General features: G+C 46.6%; 1 protein-coding gene across 4 annotated transcripts in view; it reads right to left on the bottom strand.

Annotated features, from left to right (window-relative positions):
• DOP1B (DOP1 leucine zipper like protein B) overlaps positions 1 to 22,860 on the bottom strand; it is a 103,517-nt gene that overhangs the window by 31,279 nt on the left and 49,378 nt on the right. For all 4 annotated transcript variants that reach the window (XM_035017663.1, XM_035017665.1, XM_035017666.1 and 1 more), the window contains exons 10-18: positions 22,066 to 22,186; positions 19,797 to 19,916; positions 17,264 to 17,366; positions 16,031 to 16,222; positions 13,100 to 13,784; positions 10,857 to 11,128; positions 3,867 to 4,019; positions 3,070 to 3,170; positions 2,187 to 2,377 (exon numbers count right to left, since the gene is read on the bottom strand). In XM_035017663.1, the coding sequence (XP_034873554.1) occupies positions 2,187 to 2,377; positions 3,070 to 3,170; positions 3,867 to 4,019; positions 10,857 to 11,128; positions 13,100 to 13,784; positions 16,031 to 16,222; positions 17,264 to 17,366; positions 19,797 to 19,916; positions 22,066 to 22,186 (1,938 nt within the window). The remainder of the gene's footprint in view (positions 1 to 2,186; positions 2,378 to 3,069; positions 3,171 to 3,866; positions 4,020 to 10,856; positions 11,129 to 13,099; positions 13,785 to 16,030; positions 16,223 to 17,263; positions 17,367 to 19,796; positions 19,917 to 22,065; positions 22,187 to 22,860) is intronic.

Raw genomic sequence — 22,860 nt, 5'->3', positions numbered from 1 at the left:
TGGACAAAAGGCACAGCAAGTAAAAGTGAATAGGTCTTTTAAAATGTTCAGGGAATCAGATAATTTGGTTACATTGTCATAGAAAATACAAGTATCACAACTTTTACGGGGAGGGTGATTAAAAAAAAAAGGGCATTTTATTTTGTTCCTTTCAAGAAATGAGTTTCAAGAAATGTATCCCACAGGAATGCCAGCAGGTCTTCAAAGCTGTAAGGTATTGCTGAACTGTCACGTGTGCAGACAAGCTGGAAAATGAACAAAACATTAAGAGACTGAGAAAACTTGCTGTACATGCATGCCATGGAGGACTGTTTGGGTTTTTAAAAGATACACCTGTATGTACTGATATGGAGCAATGTGCGGGATGTATTAAAAGAAGAAAAATCAAGCTGCAGAATCAAACTGTATCGAATGAGCTCATTTAGGGGAGAGCATCTATAATACGCGGCTCTGAAAAAATCTGTAAGACTATCCACCATCCATCAACAGTACCTAGCTCTATTAGCGAGCACTGCAGGGGACTTTCGTGCGCGTTTTGACCTCCTTATTACTCCAATTGTTAAAATAAGCATGTTAGTACTTCTGTAATCAGAAAATACGCAACACTTTAAAATACTCGGGTCTCTTTAAAAAGGAACAGCCAGAAAGCAGTGTTTGGTCCGTATGGCCAAACCTATTTACATATGCAGCTCTCAGCAAATCTATTTCGTGAGCATCAAGCAAGATTAGGAAAGGAGGAAGAAGAAGACATTAGAAATCGATGAGCTGCCTAAGGCTCACGGTGATATCTTCCAAAATAGGTATCTACAATATTATAGAGATAGGGTGGGGGGTATAGCAGAACTCTTCCAGTTGCTTTCAGGGGAAGGACGTGGCAGGGAAAAGACATTTTCTCTTATTAGGAAGGTAGCAGGAAACATGGGTTAGAAGAAGCAGCAGGAAGTGCCCTGACTTTTAAAACTGGGATGTGTGGCATTAGGACTTTCTTCTTCACACAAGGGAACACTAAAAAATTTAGCTGCCCTAAATGACAGCCAAACTTTGAAGAAGGTGCTTTAGTTTATACTTCTTTGGATTTTACTTTCTTATAACATGGAATAATAGAATGCCTTCTTTTTGCGAAGGCAGCCAGCTTTCCTTCCTAAAGGAAAACCAGAGGTTCCAGTTTTAGTCAGGGAACCTTGTAAAGAGAAGAAGCGTCTCAGAAATGGCTGCTTATGGGGGTGTTTGGCTGCTTCTCCCTGTAGGATAAGACTGGTACAAACAGAATATTTACAGCCCAGTGGGCTAAACAAGCTAACTCAAAGCTTGTAAAATCATCACTGAGAAAACGGCAGGAAGTCATAAAACACACCTACCGTGGGAAGTCATGTAGTTCAAAACTGTGCTAGGTACTAATCACCCACATGTAATGCGCTCATCAGGTTTATTTCAGCCTCGTTTTTCTTCTTCCTACCTATATTCTACTAATCTGTGCTAAAGATGCCTCGGGGAGCACCTGGGTGGCTTAGTCGGTTAAGCCTCTGGCTCTTGGTTTCCACTCAGGTCGTGATAGAAAAATGGACAGACAGGAAGAAACCACTTACCTTGCTGTTGAAGATTCATAAAGAAAAGTTATTTTCTAGATAAGTACAATTGACCAGATTACATGGAAATTTCAACTTCTCGGCCACTCATAGCTGAAGGCAACCTAAACTACCCCTCGGTCTAAGCAGCGATCTGGAGAGAAGCACCGGCCTAGCCAGACATGGAACTGCGACTCTTCTAAGTGAAGGCACTGACCTGGGAGACACTGGGATGGAGGGTCTGTTATTCTTTCCTCATACCTTAGGTGCATTTGAATTGTTTTCAGTAGCAAAACAATAAAAAATCAGCTATTTTTATTGGAACATGGGTTACTAACGATTTCCTTTTTTATTAAAAAAAAAAATCTGATTTTTCAGCTAAAACAACAAACCCACTCCCTAGCATTTCTAAGTGCTGGTTCGTCTGCTTACATCTGAAGAGTCCTCACAACTTTACAAAGTACCCTCATACCGCTGGAATCTAGCCAAACCACTGAGCGGGGCTAAGTACCTTGACTGTCCTAATAGGCAGCTGGGGTCCAGGCGGCCCCTTGCTCCCTCCCAGGCCCAGAGGCCCTGGGGACACAGAGCTCCCCGGGCCGCCCTGGGAGGTGTGCTCACCCGCTGAGTTCTCCTGCTTGAGGCAGTGAATGGAGGTCCTCTGGGTTTTGGGCTGGAGCAGGAGAAGGAGCATGGGTTCCAGGATGCGCGCCACATCACCAAGGGAGAGCGCCCGCACCAGCCAGCCCTGGGCTGCCGCGCTGATGGCACCGTCCGTGCAGGCCAGGCTGTCCAGCACGACAAACAGGGATCTGTGGGTGGGAAGGGTACCATCGAGCCAGCGTCCGGTGATCCCGTGCACCAGGATGCCCGTGGGAAGCTTCACCCATGCTGGGCTTAGGAGACCCAAGCAGACAAAGACAAGGGATTTCCACCCTAGAATCACTGGGGGAGCTTTTAAAATCCTGACGCCCAGGCTTCACCCCAAATTGATTAAACTGACTGTGGGGGTGGACCCCCAGCATCAGAATCAGCTGGCATTTCTCTAAGGCTGTGTGTCTGGCCCCAGACACATGGAAACAAGGAAGGGAATTTTTTTTTTAAAGTGCAACAGATTATACTGCAATAAAACTCACATTCACACGGTCAATGATACTCAAGTGTCCACACTCAGGGTAGCCACTGCCCTGATAGAGACCCAGACCACCTCCATTTCCCTACAAAGGTTCCCTCACGAGGTATGATCTCAAAGCTGCTCAGGTGATTCTGATGTATTGGGCTTCCTCCCACCAGGACGAAATTAAGAAAATTCCTACTACGTATTCACATGAGTCTGGCCTAAAGTCACTCAGGGGATCATGGGAATCGTTTGCTGTGCATCCAGAAAATGGGGTCATGCTATCAATTTTACACATCTCCCCCTCCTGGGCCCAACACACTGCCCAGGAACCTTGGCAAAGCGTCCTTTGCATTAAGGGTAATGTACCCATGAGGACCATCTTACCTATCAAAGGAGCGGTTGTGAGATGTCACACGACTGCCCTGCGTCTCTCTTGTCAGGTGCCAGATGACGGAAAACCTGAACAGAGCTTCCAGTCTTGTCCCCTTGATTAGGAAATAAACGGGAGTGAGGCACCTACTTCCCTCACAGCACACTGTTTGCAGTCACAGCAAACCCGACTTTAGTGACAAACAAGAGCTCAGCAGAATGACAGCAACATCAGCAGCAGTGCTGGGCTCTTGGTGTGCGTGGGGTCCCACTTGGCCGGCGGAAAGGAAGACCTGCATCCTCTTTTCCTTGCTCACTTAAACACAGTAAAGCATATTTTCAAGACTCCACATTAGCCCATGTCCCGGGTCACACCTGGGCCTGTGGTCGAAGATCACAAGATCACACACCTTGGACGTGCCAGGCCCAAGTGGCTCAGAGAGCAAGGACACAACTTGACTGCAAAGGATGGCCAGGGTGACGCATTCTCTACGACTGCCTACTTCACCAGCGGCTCTAGGATCCCTGCAAGCACTCAGTGTCCTGCAAACATCATGGAAGTTGGGGGAGATTTCCCTGGTGAGTCTTAATATGGACACAACCCATGTTTTTAGGACTCTAAAGGGGATGGCCAGTGCTTCTGAAGGCCTCCCAATCCTGAGATTCTGTAACACCTCTGCTTATTGATCAGGATGTCCACTGAGCCCCAGAAGGGTGGAGTACATGTAAGTCTACACCGGGCACATACAGGGATGGGTGGCCTGGCAGTTGGGATCTTTGCAGGACAGAAATGACAGGCTGCAAAGACTTACCTTGTCAGGGTCCAGGAGGGCATGGCAGATGATATCTTCACAGATGTTGGCCGTTGGCGCCAGGCAGTGCAGCCGGTAGAACAACTCTACACAGGTGATGTGATGTTCCCGGGTCTCCTTGTTCAGCTGATTCCAAAGCACACGAGCCACCCTCTGGGGCAGAAGGGAGACTGTGTGTACACAGGCAGCACCCACACTTCTTCCTTGTGCCAGTCCAATCCCCGCCCCAAGGAACTGGATCCTCAATATACAAAGAAGTACCACCAACAAACAAAATGAAGCAAACCAAACCCCAAACCAAACCAAAACCCCACCAGGCGATGTTATAGGTTAACCTTGGAGGTGTCTCTATCCCCAACGTAGGGCTCAAACTCATGATCCTGGGGTCAGGAGTCACATGCTCTACTGAGTCAGCCAGGCACCCCAAGACTACTCTTTTTGTTTTTTAAGTAAGCTCTATGGCCATGTGCGGCTTGAACTCATGACCCTGGGATTAGGCATCGTGTGCTCTATCCGATGAGCCAGCCAGGTGCTCCCTGAAACCTGAAGTCTGAACTTGCAGCTAAGCACACTGCAGCTCTTGCCCAGACATTAACATTACTTTCAGAGAGGAAACCAACTGGAAGCAAGAACCTACTGGTTGACAAATCCTTTCGACAAGCACACTTGACCGAGCCTCACTGTGTGCTGGCACCGGGGGCTGCAGAGCCATGGGCTCCAGGAAGTGTGGAGCATTTGCACTGGTCGCCAATCTCGACGCAGACACGCTCACAGCACCTTACCCCCTAGGGTTGGCAGACATCGGTCACCATGTGGTACTGACGAAGAATCGTGGCTTTCAGCTTTAATGCCACAAACCTGTCTGTTCCCATTTCTGTGCACAGTGCCACAGCAGATGCCCAGCTCACTTTCAGGACACAAATCCCATCCCAAATCAAGTCCTCCATCTCCTCAGCCCTGATCTTAGCTCTTTAAATATATGGGGCCTGGAGCTGGCTGCAGCCCCCCCACCCCCAAAGTCCCAGGGAGCACCGGAGGGGTGCCTGACCCAACTGGGTGAGACTCAAGGGGAAGGCTGGCCCCATTTCTGGGACGGAATTTCTGAAGGCATTCTTCCAGGTCATGGGAAAAGACCACGCCTCACAGACTGTGATATTTTTAAGTACATCTCAGGTCAAATGATTTCTTTTGGCCCGTTTATTTCTATTTGACAAAACTATCTTCTCTGCTTAGATCAAATTAACCATTGACTGGCTCGAGCCTCTAACCATTATTTTCATTACTTTTTTAATCTAAGGGAATGTGATTTCCAATTATCGAATTGCAATGAAACCTCTGATACAAAACTTTTGATTAAGTAGAGTAGTCCCCTTACTTGTAGCCCCTGGGGGCAAATTTACGTGGAAGAGACTGGAAGTTTTAAAACAATGTTTTTTGAAGCGTTAAGGAGTTGGTGTTGGTCACAAAACACACGCCTGCTCCTTCATCTGTGTTAAGCTTCTCAGTCCCCATGTCCTGAACCCTTTCTCAGTGAACTGAATTCTGCCATTACCACCTGATTAGAAAGGTGAGGGCACTCGTGGGATAGCGAACCTTATTCTTTGCATCGTGGGCATCGCAAACACTGGCATGTGGGTTGTTCTGTGGGAATGAGAAAAGGGCTAGGAGATCTGGAACCAGCCCTACACCTGGAGTCCGAGAACTGGGGCGTGGCCTGGCTGTTGGTGCAGGTGTTTTCGCTGCCTGCCATCCAGCGTGTTGACATGGGCAGGCACCAGCCACTGCGGCCGCTCTGGATGAGGCTGGATGCTCTATAAAGTGCACTCCAGTACCCGGCAAGTGGTAAGGACTCAGATATGCACCAAATCGGACTCAAAATAAAAATCAAGGCTTCAGAAAGAACTCAGAAAAGCCTACTTTCCAAACACATCATTAAGGGTACATCATCAAAACAAGAGTATTTAATGCAGTCATTTTCATTCTATGGATAGCTTTCCAAAGATTCACAGACCAAATTCTTTCTTCTGTTCTAGTTCCTGCGCCTTATAACACAGTGACCCCACACTTCTCAGATATATGCAGGAGCAAGTAAGGATGTGCCCAGTCACTGCTGCTGTATTAACACTGTTCCTGGTCCTGAGATCCACACAGACTCAACTCTGGTAAGAGAGCAAGGGAGCGGGGGATGAGGGGCTCAGGCCAAACAGCAATCAAGTAAGGCTCCGCCAGGACCTGGCACCGTAGATGGGGTCTGAGTACACAAGTTAGTCTGGCTGTGTGAGGAGCTCTGTAAACTCTCAAAAAAATACCATAACTCATGAAAATTATAAAAAAATAAAACAATCAAACATTTAGAGTCTCTGGAAATTATCCTAAGGGCATTCAGGCAATAAAGAAACATTTATTCAAGAAAATCTACTAAATTCCAGTAAAAGCAACAAGTCTGTGGCAGTGAACTGCGACTCTATCCACCCCGCTCAGCCCAGCTTGGTGTGACAAGGAACGTGACTATCCACTCCAGGAGGAGTCCCCTCCCCCCAGGTCCCAGTCCAAGGCTCTGCATCTCCATGAACGAGCAGACCACAGCATTTCATGCCTCATCCTCACTCCTGGGTGGAGGCTGTATCCAGACACTGCAGGCCAGGGGTGCTGGGGTTCCCCCTGGGGTTCCCACTGTTCTTACCCTATGTGCTTGTGGGTTATGTTGCTGAGAAGCTCAGATGACCAGAGGCCAGGGCCCCTGAGGGCAACCCGCAGGGCTAGCCCTCCAAGAGAAACAGGTAACTGTCTCAGTCCCAGCTCTTTCTGAGCAATGGGATGCAGAGACTGCCCAGAGCGAGGGGCAGGCCATGACACAGAAGGCTCCCTCAAGGAGAGCGTGAGGAAGTTCGAGCCTAGGAGTGCTCTCAAGAACAACGGAATTCTGTAGTAAGTAAGTACCACAAGCCTGGTGGCTCCGCAACAGCAACAAGTTAAACCAGAGGCCAGCTCGTTTATCAGGAACAACCAGGACAAGAGAGAGCTAGGAAGAACCCTTGTAGGTAAACAAAACAACCCACAGACTGGCCTCAAAAAACTACCAGACCGTGCAGTAACGTATGCCTTTGGACATTGTTGAAAACGCGAGAGTAGCGAGCCAGCCAGCCGTTCGTGGAGCCTCACGGCTGGGTGTGATACCGACAGAGACAGCTTACGGAGAGAGCCGGGAAAGAGATGGTCAGTGAGAACCCTGCTAAGATCACCGCCACTGCAGGGCGACCATACATCCCTCCAGGGAGCAGCACCAAAGGACTCACACGGCAGGGGAGACAGACTCCACCAAAGCAGTCTAGGCAAGTCACCAGTGAGCAACCCATGAGGACAAATCAAGACTGGCGGGGGGAGGGGCCAGAACACAGTAAAATTGCTACGATACACTATCTAAAATACCCAGTCTTCAATAAAAACTGTAAAATAATAAAACGTGCAAAGAAACAAGAAAATATGACACTCACACAAGGGAAAAAAGTGGGCAATGAAGGTATCTGTGAGAGCAACTGGGTGTCAGATTTATTCAACAAAGACCTCAAAGTAGCCATTGTAAGTCTGTTCAAATAACTAAAGGAAACCATGTTTAAATAAGTAAAGGAAGGCATGATGACAATTTCCCATCAAGCACACGATATCAACAATGGCTCAGTCGTTAAGCGTCTGCCTTCAGCTCAGGTCATGATCCCGGGGTCCTAGGATCGAGTCCCGCATCTGGCTCCCTGCTCAGTGGGGAGCCTCCTTCTCCCTCTGCCTCTGCTGCTCCCCCTACTTGTGTTCTCTCTCGCTTGCTCTAATAAATAAATGAAATCTTAAAAAAAAAAAAAAAGGTTGAGTAAAACACGAGGCACACAGGTATCACTGGAACATTCAGAAACACACTTGCATGTAGCAGCATAGAAGAGGGAGGCAGGGGAAGGCTGGGGCCCATGTACAGACTGAATCCACAAGTGAAGGGCCAGGAATGGAGAAGGAAAGTGGTATAAAAAAAAAGAAAAGAAAAGAAGGCAAAAACAACAACAACAAAAACAAATGGAAATTCTGGAGCTGAAAGTATAATAACTGAAATGAAACTTTCCCTCCTCAGGGGGCTAAGTGGCTCATCTGAACGGACGGAAGGAAGGCTTGGTGAAGAAAATGGATTGAGAGAATTGATGCAATCTGAAGAGCAGAGGGAAAAAAGAATGGTGAAAAATGCACAGGGCCTTAGAGAGATGTGGGTCACCGTCAAAGGGCAGCAGCAAAAGCACAGAGGGAGTGCCGGGGGAGGAGAAAGAGAAAGGAGCAGGGGAAGTATGTGCAGAAGTAGTGGACAAAAACCTCCCCAAACTGATAAAAGAACATTAATCTATATATTCAAGAAGCCTGAAGAATTCCAAATGGGATACACTCCACAGGATCCACACTGGACACACCACAATGAGATGCTAACAAAGATAGAGAGAAAATCTTGAAAGCAACAAGAGAAAAACCACTGCTCATTAACAAGGGAAACCCAAGAAGAAGAGCTGCCTTTTCACAAGAAATGCCGGAGGCAAGAAGACAGTGGGATCATGTCTCCAAATGGTGAATTCCAATGTAAGTTCAAACATTCACATGAGCATTTGTTACGGATTATTGAAAAAGTGCTGTTGGGGCGCCTGGGTGGCTTAGTTGGTTAAGCATCTGACTCTTGATTTTGGCTCAGGTCATGATCTCAGGGTTGTGAGATCAAGCCCTGTGATGGGCTCCATGCTGGGTGTGGAGCCTGCTTAGGATTCTCTCTCCCTCTGCTTCCCACACCCCCTCCCCCATGCGCCGTTCACACGTGCTCTCTCTCTCAAAAGAGGTGCTGCTTTACTTAAATATTGCATATTCAAGGTTATCAGTGGCTGATTAAAGTATAATTTATTCTTATATTCCAAGTTTTGAAAGAAAGAAAAAAACCTAACCAAGAACATTATTATCTAGTAAAACTATCTTCCATAAAAGGAGAAATAAAGACATTTCCAGATAACGAACACTGAGTGAATTTGTTGCTAGTAGACCTGTTTTATAATATGAAACACTGAAGGAAGTTCTGGTGGGGGAATGGGGTAAATGGGGAATGGGCATTAAGGAGGGCACTTCATGGAATGAGCACTGGGTATTGTATACAACTGATGAATCACTAAATTCTACCTCTGAAACTCATAATACACTATATGTTAATTAACTGAATTTAAATTTAAAAAAATCAAAACAAAACAGAAACACTAAACAAAGTTCTTCGAGGTGAAAACAACTGACCCCAGATAGTCAATCAAATCCATACAAAAAGCACCAGTAAAGGTAACCGGGTAGCTCTAAAAAGACAGAGTAAATGCATGTCTCCTTTCTTTCAACTGAGTTTTTTGAAAAGGTTGAGGAGGGCACCTGGGTGGCTCAGTCGGTTAAGTGTCTGCCTTCAGCTCAGGTCATGATCTTGGGGTCCTGGGACTGAACCCCGTGTCAGGCTCCCTGCTCAGTGGGGAGCCTGCTCCTCCCTCACCCTCTGCCTGCCCCAGATCCCCCTGCTAGTGGTCTCTCACTCGCTCTCTCTCTCAAATAAATAAATAAAATCTTAAAAAAAAACCTCAGTAAAACACCAGGCATAGAGGCATCACTATGCTATTACTGGAACATGCAGAAACACACAGCTCCAAAAACACATTGAGAAAAATCATTAAAGCAATTAAAACATTACACTGGAAAATATCCATTTGCTGGAAAAGAAAACAGTAAAGGAGGGATAACAAAAAACAGGGAAAACAGTAAGTAAAATGGCACACTTTTGTGAATACAGTAAAAACCACTGAATTGGACACTTCAAGTGGGTGATTTGTATGGTACGTGGATTATAGCTAAACATAGCTGTTATTAACAACAACAAAAAGAAACAAAGCCGAGAAGTGGCCTCAGTTATGTGACCTGCTTGAGAAGAGCTCATCCCAACAGGGAAAAGGCAGCCAATTTCAAAGGCTTTCAAAAGTGCACGGGCTGTTAGGACCTGAAGGGACAGTAGAGTTTCCGTATCTCATTCACCCATAAAATATATAAAATCTCTCTTCCTAAGTGTCAAAACTTTTCAGGGTGGTCTGCGGCCCCATCATCGCAGGTCCCGGGGAGTGGCCACATCCCTATCTGCACCACAGGACCTCCTACCCGCCGTCAATGCTGCGTGGGCCGGAGAAGCAGAAGGTGCTGACTTGAGTTCAGACTTGAGGGAAAGACATCCAAGCATCATTAACTATAGGAACCAAACTTGAGGGTCAGGAGGCAGACTGAAGGTCAAGTGGCAACCAAGTTAGTGAGGTGACCCCTGGGCACCCCCTTGGCCGAGCGAGGTGCAGAGTGAGCAGCCTCAGGATCTAACAGCCCGCCCAGGTGACACCCCGTGAGACCCAGCTGCATTCCGCTCTTACCCTTTGGCATCCATGGGCACTATCTCTAAAATAAACTTCACTTTTTCTCATGAGCTCGCCGGAACTGCTTTTAGCTCTTTGCAATTAAATGAGCCCTATCATATGTAGCTTTAAGTGATTTTACTTTGTCTCCTCAAAGAGGGACGCAATACCTGCTCACCATCTTTAGCAATAATCTTTCCTAAGTTTGCCAAGTACTAAGTTTTCCTTGAGGTTAACTAGCTTCACAGCCTTTAACCTCATAAATTAGGGCACAGTCTCTTCTTCTTCCGCATATTTAGATAACTTAACAATCCTTACATGTGAAGTCCGGTCAGCCTAAAACCGAGCACAAATATTTACCGAACTCTTGCTGCAGAGCCAGAAACTGTGCCACAGCCTGGGACAGGGGGCCAGGCAAGGCAGGCAAAGGTCTCAAACGACCCTCTGGGGCTGTTACAAGAGCCGCCATATCCCGACCACAGTGACTACCACCTCGCGGACAACTTTAAACAGATGGTTGGGAAGTGGGTCTCGCCCACCTCCTCCCAGTGGGAAATACCTGATAGAAGTCTGTCTTCTCCGCAATGACTTTCAATATTCCTGGACCAATGGGAGGAACTGTCACCATCTGCAGCTTGCCAAAAAATGGGTTGTGTCCAGAGCTTTTATAGCGTTTCATCTTGTCTTCGATGACAAGGGCTAGGGACTGGGAATGGTTGATCACCTCCAGCAGGGTGGAGATGGCCACGTTCTGGAGGAAGCAGTCGGTCACACAGCAGCTAACGGTCATGAGGGATCTCAGCCACGGTGGGAAACTGCAATCGCCGGCTCCTGCAAGGAAGCCAGTCAGACAGACAAAACCACATGAAGATGGCTCGCAATGTGCAGATTCTAAGACACCCTGAGAGCCACAAGTCAGTGGCTTTTAAAAGCTGGTCAGGTTATTCGAATTCTAAAAATGTCAATCTCAGGACTTTGAGATGACTCAGTGTCTGTCTTTTATTTAAGAAAAAAAATATATATATATATATTTTTAAGATTTTATTTATTTTTTGACAGAGAGGGACACAGCGAGAGAGGGAACACAAGCAGGGAGAGTGGGAAAGGGAGAAACAGCTTTACTGCCGAGCAGGGAGCCCGATGCAGGGCTCGATCCCAGGACCCTGGGATCATGACCTGAGCCGAAGGCAGACGCTTAATGACTAAGCCACCCAGGTGCCCCTTATTTTTAAAATTTACATATAGTAAATCCACATTTGTGGGTATAGAGTTCAAAATGTTTTTCCAAGCTCTCTTGATGGTGAGACACATGCCATTAGCTTTAAAAACGGCCCAAAATAGGGGCGCCTGGGTGGCTCAGATGGTTAAGCGCCTGCCCTCGGGTCAGGTCATGATCCCAGGGTCCTGGATCCAACCCCACATTGGACTCCCCACTCAGCAGGGAGCCTGCCTCTCCCTCTCCCTCTGCCCCTCCACCACTCATGCTCTGTCTCTGTCTCAAATGAATAAATAAAATCTTAAAAAAAAAAAAAAAAAGAGGCCCAAAATAAACTGTGGACTTGAATTCTAAGTGCCAAGCCTCCAAGTACAGTGTTATCTGCAGCTGATGAGCCAAGAGACAAACTACACAGGAAGTTTACTGTAATGACTACAAAAGGGGACAGCTTGGTCCTGTGTTCCCACCAACTTAATCACTTCTTTCTTGTTTTCCACCTTCCTCTCTTTTTTCTTTAAAGTGTTCACTGCCTGCTAAGGACTGAATTGTGTCTTTCCCAAATCCATATGTTGAAGCCTCAATGCCTAATGTGATGGTATTCAGAGGTGGGGCCCTCATGATGGGATTAGCGCCCCTATAAGAACAGACACCAGCAAGACCCCTCATACCCCCAGGATGTGAGCACCCTGTGACAAGGTGGCCGTCTATAACCAAGGGGAGAGCTCTCATCAGAAACTGATGATGCTGGCACTCTGATCTCAAACTTCCAGGCTTCAGAACTCTGAGAAAGAAATTTCTGTTGCTTAAGCCACTCAATCTATGGTATTCTGTTACGGCAGCCTGAGCGTCTAAGACACTGCCTGTTATGGGTTGAACTGTGTCCCCCTCCCAACTCCCCAAAATTCTTATGTTGCAGTCATAAGTCCCTTTAGGACCTGAGAATGTGACCTTATCTGGAAATAGGGTTGATGCCGATGTAATGAGTTCAGACAAGGTCATATTAGAGTGGGCCCCTAATCCAATATAACTGGTGTCCTTATAAAAAGGAAACTGAGCACAGGATGTATACACATACACAGGGGGAATCCATGCAAAGACTGGAGTGATGATGCCATGAGCCAAGGAACTATCAGAAGCTAGGGGCGAGGCTAGAGCACATCCTTCTGAACCTTCAAAGGGAGAACAGCCCTGCCAATATGCTGATCTCAAGAGTTCTGCCTCCAGAACTGTGAGGCAGTACATTTTTGTTGTTTAAGTCACTTAGTTTGTGGTACTTCGTTATGGCAATCTTAGCAAACGAACACAAATCCTTAACAACCGCTCTGATGAACTCGTCTATTTCCTGATTATCATGAAGCACCTTTTATGTTCCAGACCTCTTAATGGGCTGTGCGGGACACCTCAAGTTTAAAAATACAGTCCCAGCCTCACCAATCTGCCATCTTCAAGAAGCAAGTCAAAAGCACACACCACGAACGACAAAAGCGCACGTGGCAGAGGGGGTTTTGGCTCATCTATAAACACCAGCTACATGACAGGACTCCTCAGGGCAGACCCCGGGGGGGTGGGGGGTGCAGCCCTCTCACCGGGAAGCTGGAAGAGCGTTTCGCAGAGCTGCTCCGTCTCCTGCTCGGACAGGTAGACGGGGAAGGTGGCGCAGTCCAGCAGCAGGCGGCAGGCGGCAGCGAAGGCTTCCCGGCAGCCCTCTCGCGAGCTGCCCAGCTCAATGACCACCTGCTCCACAGCCCAGTCCCCCTCCGTTTTTCGGCCAGGGCTCCTGGGCAGAGGCGATGGCAACTCTGCACTTTTTGTCTTAAACGGAGACCCTCGAGCTGTGAACAAGTCTGAGAGCATCTGCTTAAACTGGGGCACGCTGATGGGCTTTGCGTCCCACGGGTTCTTCCTGTCGGAGTCACTGCCCGCCGAGCTCGGCGGCCCGCCCTCGTCCCTCCGGCCCGCGGGCTCTTCACACTTGCTCTCTTCTCCGGACCCCGTCAGCTGCACTCCAAAAATGTTCTTGTGGGCAAAGTTGGCAATCAGCTCCTGGATGCAAAGAAACGTCCTCTGCATACTCCCACCCTTCTTCCAAACATCATCTTTTTCGGGAGAAACCCTGGGGACCCTCCAGCGCTCCGAGAGCTCTGGCGACGAGGCGCTGAGCCCAATCCCGCTGTCTTCAGATTTAAGGGGAGGAAACGAAGCATCTTCATCAGCCGGAATCACTGCCTTTGTGTCTATAATCATTTCACTGTTTTCACCTTTTACTGGACTCTGCAAAAAAAAAAAAAAAAAAAGGAAATTTGTGTTGTACCCATCTCGTGAAGCCAAGGGATTCAAGTATCAGCTGAATCGGGCAAACCATGAATAGGTACTTCCTGTTTTTTGAAATCCTTATTCTCTGCACCAAGAGAACCCCTGTGTAAAAGTGTATAATAAAATGAAGAAGGCACAGCACGGGGAAGGATGGGGAGCAAGTCCAAAGAGGAGGCTGCTGGGACCCCACGCTCTGTGCCTCTGGGAAGGTGGGTTTTGAACCCACTTTGTATTATTTATTTAGGTTCAAGGTTCAAAAATGTTATTTAAAAACAGTTTCTGACATATTTAAATTAAAAAACTGAACGAGGACATTGGGCTGAGGATAAAATAAAGGCATGAAGAGATAAAATGAGAGCAGAAAGCCAGAATAAAGTGTTTACCCGTGTATATATGGTACCCATCCGCCCATCTGCGCACACTCCATGGCTTTTTCAAAGGGATGACACTGCAACCTTTAATTAGCCAACCTCTCCTCTTACACTGCTAACGTGAAGAATATTCCATTAAATTTAAAACACTGCAGCATTTAAACCACTGTGCTCTATAGGAAACAATGAAATAGTACACACTTTGTGAAACATTAATAATTATGTTTGAAGACACATGCTTGTTAAACTTTGTATCTTCAATCATTTAAGGGATTTTTAAAAATTAGCTATAATAGCTAGAAAAAAAATAAAAGGACTAACTTTGGAAGGGAAATTAACAGTCTATGAGTGAGTCTGCACCCTGAGCTGGGAGCAGCTCCCTTTGTGGAGTGCCCGCTGCCCAGTCGGCTTGCGCTCCCGCCCACAGCTGCACTGAATGGGTGTCAAGGGCAGAGTTTTTAAAGCTTTAAGCGAAGTAAAAAATAAAAATGATCCAACGACTGCAGGCCTCAAACTGCTTGGGGGACTCTGTTACCATCTTCTGGGAGGACCGTTTGGCAACGTCCTTGCCAATTTAGGAGGAGCATGCATCTCTCCCAGTTTAAAAACAAATGGGTTTGACTGCAACCCATGGAGAGGGATTGATCCTTCAGAGAAATCTGCAACCACAAAACCAGCTGTGCAAGGATGCTTAGTGCAGCGCTGTTGGTAATAGTGAAAAACCAGAAATCACCTAAATGCCCTTGATGGGGAAGAGCGGAAGACAGAGTAAAGCCACACCTAGACTATCCCATAGAAACCACACGAGAGGAAGATACCTCTACATAAACCAGTATGGAACGAGGTCCCCAGAACACTGAGAACCAAAGCAAGTCAGAGAACAGTGTATGTTATGGGTTGAACTCTGTCCCCCTCAAAAGATGTAGTCCTGCCCCCGATACTTGTAAATGTGACCTTATTTGGAAATAGGCTCTTTGCAGATGGTCAGGTTAAAATGAGCTCATTAGGGTGGGCCCCAATCCAACATGACTGATGTCCTTACAAAAAGGAAATCTGGACACAGACAGGATGGGGATGAAGACAGAGCAGGGTGATGAGTCTACAGCAGAGGGACACCAGAGACTGCCAGCGCCACCAGAGCTGGGACAGAGGACGGAGCAGACTCGCCCTCCCCCCACTCAGAGAAAACCAACCCTGCCCACACCGGGACCTCGGGTTTCTGACCTCCAGAACCGTGAGACAATAACGTCCTCTTATTTAAGTCAGTCAGTGGTACTTCTTTACTGCAGCCCAAGTAAATGAATATCTCACTTTTGTGTTTATTTTTATTTTTTAAATTTTATTTATTTATTTGAGAGAGAGGGTGAGAGAGAGAGCGCGCGAGCAAGCATGAGCAGGGTGAGGGGCAGAGGGAGAAGCAAGCTCCCTGTGGAGCAGGGAGCCCGATGCGGGACTCGATCCCAGGACTCTGGGATCATGACCTGAGCCGAAGGCAGATGATCAACGGACAGAGCCACCCAGGCGCCCTCACTTACGTGTTTAAAAAGACACCAACATCACACAAATACACACACATAACAAGGTCTGGACAGTGAGCTGAATCGAACCAGTAACTGCTGGAGGAAGTGGCGGGGGTGCGCAAAGGGAAGCGAGGTGGTCAGCTTCCACGCTAAAAGCTCTTGGGAAGTGTTTGAGGATTTTAGCAGCATATTTTAGATATTACCTTTATATCCTCTGATCTTTACTCCTACCCTAACCAACCCTAATTACTTCCTGCTCCCAGGAAGGTATAAGCCCAGCCCAGAGAACCCCGTCAGCTCCCCGGGGGCGTACCGGGCTTCCACTTGCGGGCTCCATGTCCAGGTAGGAAGGTGGCATCTGGACCTTGTTGAGCACTTTGAAACATGTCTTCAAGGCATGCGTCAGCTCGGGTAAGCTTAACACCTCCATCTCCTCAGCCAAAGGCTGCACCAGACAGCCCAGCACCTGAGGGAGGTATTGGGTTTGCACTTCAGAGTAAAGTTCCTGTGGAAAACAGACATGAGTTAACTAACATGTTTCCAATTTCTGGTCAGAAAAAAAAAAAATGCACCTCAAAATGGCACCTTAAAAAAGTCAATTTTTTAAAAGATTTTATTTACTTATGAGATATGAGAGAGAGAGCGAGAACGAGCGGGGGAGGAGCAGAGAGACAAGGAGACACCCCGCTGAGCAGGGAGCCCAATGTGGCGCTCGATCCCAGGGCCCTGAGATCATCACCTGAGCCAAAGTCAGACACTCAACGGACTGAGCCACCCAAGTGCCCTGAAGTCAATTTTTTTAGAGCATGAATAAGTTTCATGTTCATTCCCAAATCAGGGAACAAAATACTTCTTTTTAATCTAGACAAATCAATGGACATTCTCCTTCTCTTTTCAAGTGTCTTTACCTTTTTTATGTTTTTTTTTAAAGATTTATTTATTTGAGAGAGAGAGAGAGCGCGCGCGTATGTGCGAGCAAGAGTGCACGAGCAGAGGAAGGGCAGGGGGAGAGAGAGAATCTTAAACAGGCTCCACACTCAGCACAGAGCCCCATGTGAGGCTTGATCTCAGGGCCCTGAGAGCATGACCTGAGCTGAAATCAAGAGTCAGGCGCTCAACCGACTGAGCCACCCAGGTGCCCCTCAAGTGTCTTTACTTTTCTTAATAGAAGATCGTTGCCACATTTATTTCTATATTAAGGAAACTAGTTTCCTTTGACAAAATTAGCCAACAGCACAGTTTTACCTAGAAATACATTTACTCTCACTCCTGAACTGAAGTGCAGGGTGATGCTATCCACCTCTGGTTGACATAACTTTGGCTCAGGCCAGTTACAACTGGCTCAAAGTTTTATAACCTCTTTTAAATAAGACATAAAAGACATAAGAGATTACATTCAGCTACATCTTTCATGCCAAAACATTGCAAGTGTTGTGTATTTATGCACACGCACTTTTCAGGAAGGTGAGGATTATCAGGCCAAGGACACAAACCAGAACATAAACAAGCACGCATGGAGCCGCCTCTTCCCGGCAAGGGGCCTTACCAAGGGGATAACATCCAGAAGGAACACCAGGAGGTTGCAGAGCTCTGACACCGTCGGGGGAGGGCTGATGCTCTTCCCAACAGTGTAACTCCGCTTCGCTGGTCTACATAAGTCACAGGAAAGAAAATCAAATCAATTCTTTCTCCTGTAATAGCTTCAAGCATTTCTTACGATGTCCAATCAAGTTACTCTATTTCAAACATAATGAAAGGCAGCTCTGTCATTCTAATAAGTAAGCTTTAGTGACTAAAACTATCGGACAAAGAGAACTGTCAGTCTGTGTCTTGAATTTGCTTGTCTCCAAAACAGGTTCACTCAGACTTGAACTTCATCAGTTCAGATGAGGGCGGATCCATGCCCAGGTGGGATGCCACACCCAGCAGATCTGGAGCTCCATTGACAGGAGCAAGTGCTAGGTACCCCACCCAAACCAATGGCATGTTCCAAGGGAAGCTGCCTGGCTAGAGAAGACAGGGGCTGAACAGTGGTCCCCCCTGCTGTGGGAGCAACCTGAGACAGCTCCTCTCGCATGACCCATGAGCTCATCCACACGAGCTGCTTAGCTTCTCCGGCTTCCACAGAGAAGCGAAACTTCACCAGTCAGCTCTATTGGGAGCTGCTCATACTAAAACGTAACACTTCTTTTTAAATAAGCAGGCAACTGGTTAAACAGGTGAGTTAAAAAACATATACATGTTTGTTTTCAAAACAGAGTAACTTTGGATTCATCTCCAATCACAGGACAACTCAACCTGAGTTAATTGTCTTCACTGCAAATTAGCACTTAGTTATCTTGGGAGTCTGAGCAAGAGAAGGCCTCTCTTGAACTGTGTACACTAACCCAGCAACCGTTCTCCCAGTCTGCTCTAAGGGAACCCCGCATAGGCCTGTGAAGAGACAGGACAAAGTACTATTGCAACAACGAAAAAATGGAAGCTGGTGTTTCAGCTGGATGTACAGACAGATCTCCAGAGGACTGTTAGCCAACCCCCAAAACAGCAGACCGCAGAAAGTCATATAAAACTTGACAGCCTTGTGTAGAACTTGAACAGACACACCACACTATGTAATCTCTGGAAACACAGGTTATAAAAGCACAGACAACATCACAGGCAGGACAGTATGAAAGGAGAAGGTGCTGCAAGGTGGGAGTTAGTTCTATCTGGGTAGCAACATTTAATTCCTTTAAAAAAAATCTGAAAAACAATAATTTCAGTAATAAGTGCATGTGTGTCTGGCATTATTTCTTGTTCTTTCTTACATTTGAAATGTTTCGTAGTTGATTTTTTTTTTTTTAAAAAGGAAAGCACACCTTGTAACTCTGAAATGGAAATAGGCTGACCAAAATATGCTCTAGCTTCAGTATAACATGGCCTTGCTGCCACCCATGGGTCCAGCTATAGTTAACGGATTCATCACAGATTTGAATGCCCACCGGGACCTGGCTCTAGAGGACACAGGGGAGCACGGTGGGAGCGGCTGGGAGGTCAGGCATTCCTGGGTTCCCGTCTCGGCTGGCCGCCACTAATTTCCTGGGCAATGCCACACGAGGGACCTCCTGTCGCTGGGCTCCGGCTTTCTTTTTTTAAAGATTTTATTTATTTATTTGACAGAGACAGACACAGTGAGAGAGGGAACACAAGCAGGGAGAGTGGGAGAGGGAGAAGCAGGCTCCCCACCAAGCAGGGAGCCCAATGCGGGGCTCCATCCCAGGACCCTGGGATCATGACCTGAGCCAAAGGCAGATGCTTAACGACTGAGCCACCCAGGCGCCCCTGGGCTCCGGCTTTCTTATGTGATCCAAGTGCCTACTTCTCTTTGGGGTGTCCGGAGGAGCTAATGAGTATGCCAGAGGAGAGCCCACAGCAAACAGTAAGTAAAGCTTCTACTGAGTTGCTAGGTAGGGGAAGAACAGTGACAGCAAGGAAGTCTGACCGTGTGACTTAGGACAAGACAGGGTCTGAGAGATTACACTATCCCTCTCGCTGTGGGGAGAGGGGCCTGGGAGAGGCTTGCAGGGAAGCACTCGGCTCCCCAGAGGGGCCACCGTCCATGACGGCAAGGTGGTGCAAGTCACTGACCAGATGAACGGTGACATAAAGCTGATCAGGGCAGCTTAAGACATTAATGCTTTTATCTGACCAGTGATACAAAAATTTCAGTAAGAATTTAAGAAGACTGATGATTTTAAAACCACTCGCTCTAGTCACAGAACCATAGAACTCAGCCCCTTTAAACAGATGAGCCTCCAGGAGCGCTGTGTGAAGGAGATATATTTGGTCACTGTAACTAGAAAATGCAGAGGGTTTTCTCTAGTTAGAATTAATAAGTAAAAAAGCTCCAGAATTATGGGGCAGAGATTACCTGAACTTTCTTAATGGCAATGTTTTTATTCTACTACAATTTAAAGGGAATTCTTTTCCATCGTGTGCTCAGCAGAGACCACCCAACATGAGCCACAGTAAGCAGCTATGAAAGCATGAAAGCTTCCACTCCTTCCTAAACATTCCATAATCCTGAACTGGATACTTACCTAAAGCAGTCCTCAAAACACCTGGTCATATAGTCCCAGAGAAAGTCTGTGCTGAGGGAAGTGATCAGCAAATTCACCGTTTTAACAATCTCAGAGGCATTTCTGTTTTCTTTTATTGAACTGTAAAGGAAGGTGGATGCTCATGAATAGATGTATGAGAAACCCTCTATCATAAGAACACATGTCTGAAAAACTGTAATTCGTTTATTTATTTCTAGAGAGATGGACAAATCCCAACAAAGATAAAAATGTTACTGGTCTGATATAGGAGAGAGTTTGCATAACGCCATCCTTAACAGTATTTGTATTGATACGTCCTCTAAGAAATAAGTGTAAGAGCTAATGTGAAAAGAATCTGGTATAGAAAACCAGTTTTAGTCCAACTGTGAGTCCTTAGATACCCTGTTGGTGAAATAACATGGTACACCCATTTGGGCATGAAATTTGGCTAAAATTTAAATGTGTGTCTTCTATGACTCAGGAAATTTATTCATACCCATTTGGGCATGAAATTTATTCTAGGGATTTCTCCTACAGAAGTCCTTGTACAGGCACACAAGGATGTATGCATGAGGATACCGCTGCAACGTCATTTAAAAATACTGAAAAAGTAGAAGCCACCTGACAGCCAATCAACAGGGGATTGGTCAGTCAGGATTTATTTAAGTAAGTGATAAATCCTTACTGAGGAACCTAAGGCAACGTTATGTTCCAGTGCAGAAGACAGGAGAGCTACTCACAACTTGCATTTAAAAAAAACAGGCAACTAAATAGCTAATGTAATTCCATCTTTATATATTATTTGTTTATTTGACAGAGAGAGACACAGCAAGAGAGGGAACACAAGCAGGGGGAGCGGGAGAGGGAGAGGCAGGCCTCCCACAGAGCGGGGAGGCCGATGCGGGGCTCGATCCCAGGACCCTGGGACCACGACCTGAGCCGAAGGCAGACGCTTAACACACTCTGCCACCCAGTCGCCCCTAAATACTATCTTTTAAAGATTTATTTACTCATTTGGGAGACAGCACGTGCGTGTGCGCGAGTTGGGGGAGGGGAAGAGGAAGAGACTCTCAAGCAGACTCCCCACTGACTCTGGAGCCCAACACAGGGCTTGATCCCATGACCCTGAGATCATGACCTGAGCCGAAATCAAGAGCTGGACACTTAACTGACTCAGCCACCTAGACTCCCCTGTAATTCCATCTTTAAAAAAATATATATTTTTTGTATGCATTCAAAGTCTGGAAAGAAATAAAAATGTTTTGTTTTTCTCTCAAGGGAGGTGGGATTGTGGGTGATATCTTTTTTCTTGATACCTTCAAATATCAGTATATTCCACAAAGAGCATGTATTACTTTTGTATTCAGAAAAGTAGTAATTCTGGGAGAAAGAACAAACATTCTGGGAGAAAAAAAGCACACATTCAGAACTCTTGGTACATTTACAATTAAGAAGCCAGAGAAATCTTCAAATAGATTTGTATTTTCAATATACCCAATGCCAATTCGGGCAGAAGGAAATTACATCAAGAATAAAGTAAAAAGGAAGAGACTATTATCTTAAAAGGAACAAAAGCAAGGGGTGCTGAGTGGCTCAGTCGGTTAAGCGTCTGCCTTCGGCTCAGGTCATGATCCCAGGGTCCTGGGATCGAGCCCCGTGTGGGACTCCCTGCTCCACAGGGAGCCTGCTTCTCCCTCAACTCTTCCTCCCCACCCCACCACCAATCTCTCTAATAAATAAAATCTGAAAAAAAAATAACAAGAACAAAACCCAGGGTTGAGAGATAACTACATGCTCCAAGGCAACATGTCTGCTGTGTCCTGAACCCCACCTGCTCTGCCTTTGGGGTCCTGCAGCACATGTCCTTGGGGTGCCCCTGGCGGGCTCTCCCTTCTGCCACTGGACCCTGGCTCCACGTCCTGACCTGCCCCCTGCCCCCACCGTCCTCCCTGTAAGTCACCACATGGGCACACCAGATCCAGTTGCCCTTCAATGGCTTTCACACCTGCTCAGTAAACATGGTTTGTACAGCCCGGGCTGGGCAGAGACCAGCTCAAATGCCTTTGAAACTCTTCACAGTCTGCAACAGGAAACAGGCCGTTCGTGATGACTGACTCAAGAGCATCTGTAATCTTCATGAGTGGTGTGATCCCTTGCATGCCCGCTTTCTCTAGCGCCACACAACTTCTAATAAACATAAGGAGATGAGACTCGCGCCGTTAGAGAGGGGGAAGAAGCGCAAAGCTGGGGGCCAAACCCAAACCCATACCTTATTAGCGAGTTTCCACTCTGGGTATAGCTAAGTTTAAGTTCAGAGCCAAGAGCGTCTCTGCAGTAAGAATAAAAGGCCCGGATGACTTCGAGAAACAAATTCCCAACCACTCGAGGCCCTGCAATTAAAAAGAAAATGGTCAGAGATGAATAATCCATATTTAAATCAATAAATCACATATGCGTGAAACAGAAAGAGTAACTATACACACAATTTTATTGTCTAAAATGCTCAGAAACTTTAGTTTGACAATGACAACTTTACTGGGGGAATAACATCCATTAAAATGGCCAATTTTTTTTTTTTTTTTTTTAGATTTTATTTGAGAAAGCGAGAATGAGAGAGAGAGAACACATGAGAAGGGGAAGGGTCAGAGGGAGAAGCAGACTCCCTGCTAAGCAGGGAGCCCGATGCGGGACTCGATCCCGGGGCTCCAGGATCATGACCTGAGCCGAAGGCAGTCACCTAACCAACTGAGCCACCCAGGCGCCCCTAAAATGGCCAATATTTTTGTAGCACTTACCACGTGCTGGACACTGTTCTAAACATTTTGTATCTGTTACCTTATTTACTCCTTAAGTAGCCATATGACCAGGTATTACGTTGTTGTACTGACTACAGATAAGGGGATGGGGACTGAGAGGCCAAGGAACTACTCCAAGCCAGACTCTGTCCGGGGGAGCCAAGAGGTATGCTCAGTGTGCACAAGTGTGTATAAACTGCTTGGCCAGAGACACTACTCAGCATAAATACCAATGGAGTAGGGCAATTTTCCTATTTTACATTCTTTTA

This window comes from Mirounga leonina, unplaced genomic scaffold, assembly GCF_011800145.1.
Source record: "Mirounga leonina isolate KUSES-001 unplaced genomic scaffold, KU_Mleo_1.0 Mir_172, whole genome shotgun sequence".
NCBI lineage: Eukaryota > Metazoa > Chordata > Mammalia > Carnivora > Phocidae > Mirounga > Mirounga leonina.
The sequence above is the reverse complement of the archived record's forward strand: the minus strand, read 5'-3'. Positions and strand labels throughout refer to the sequence as shown.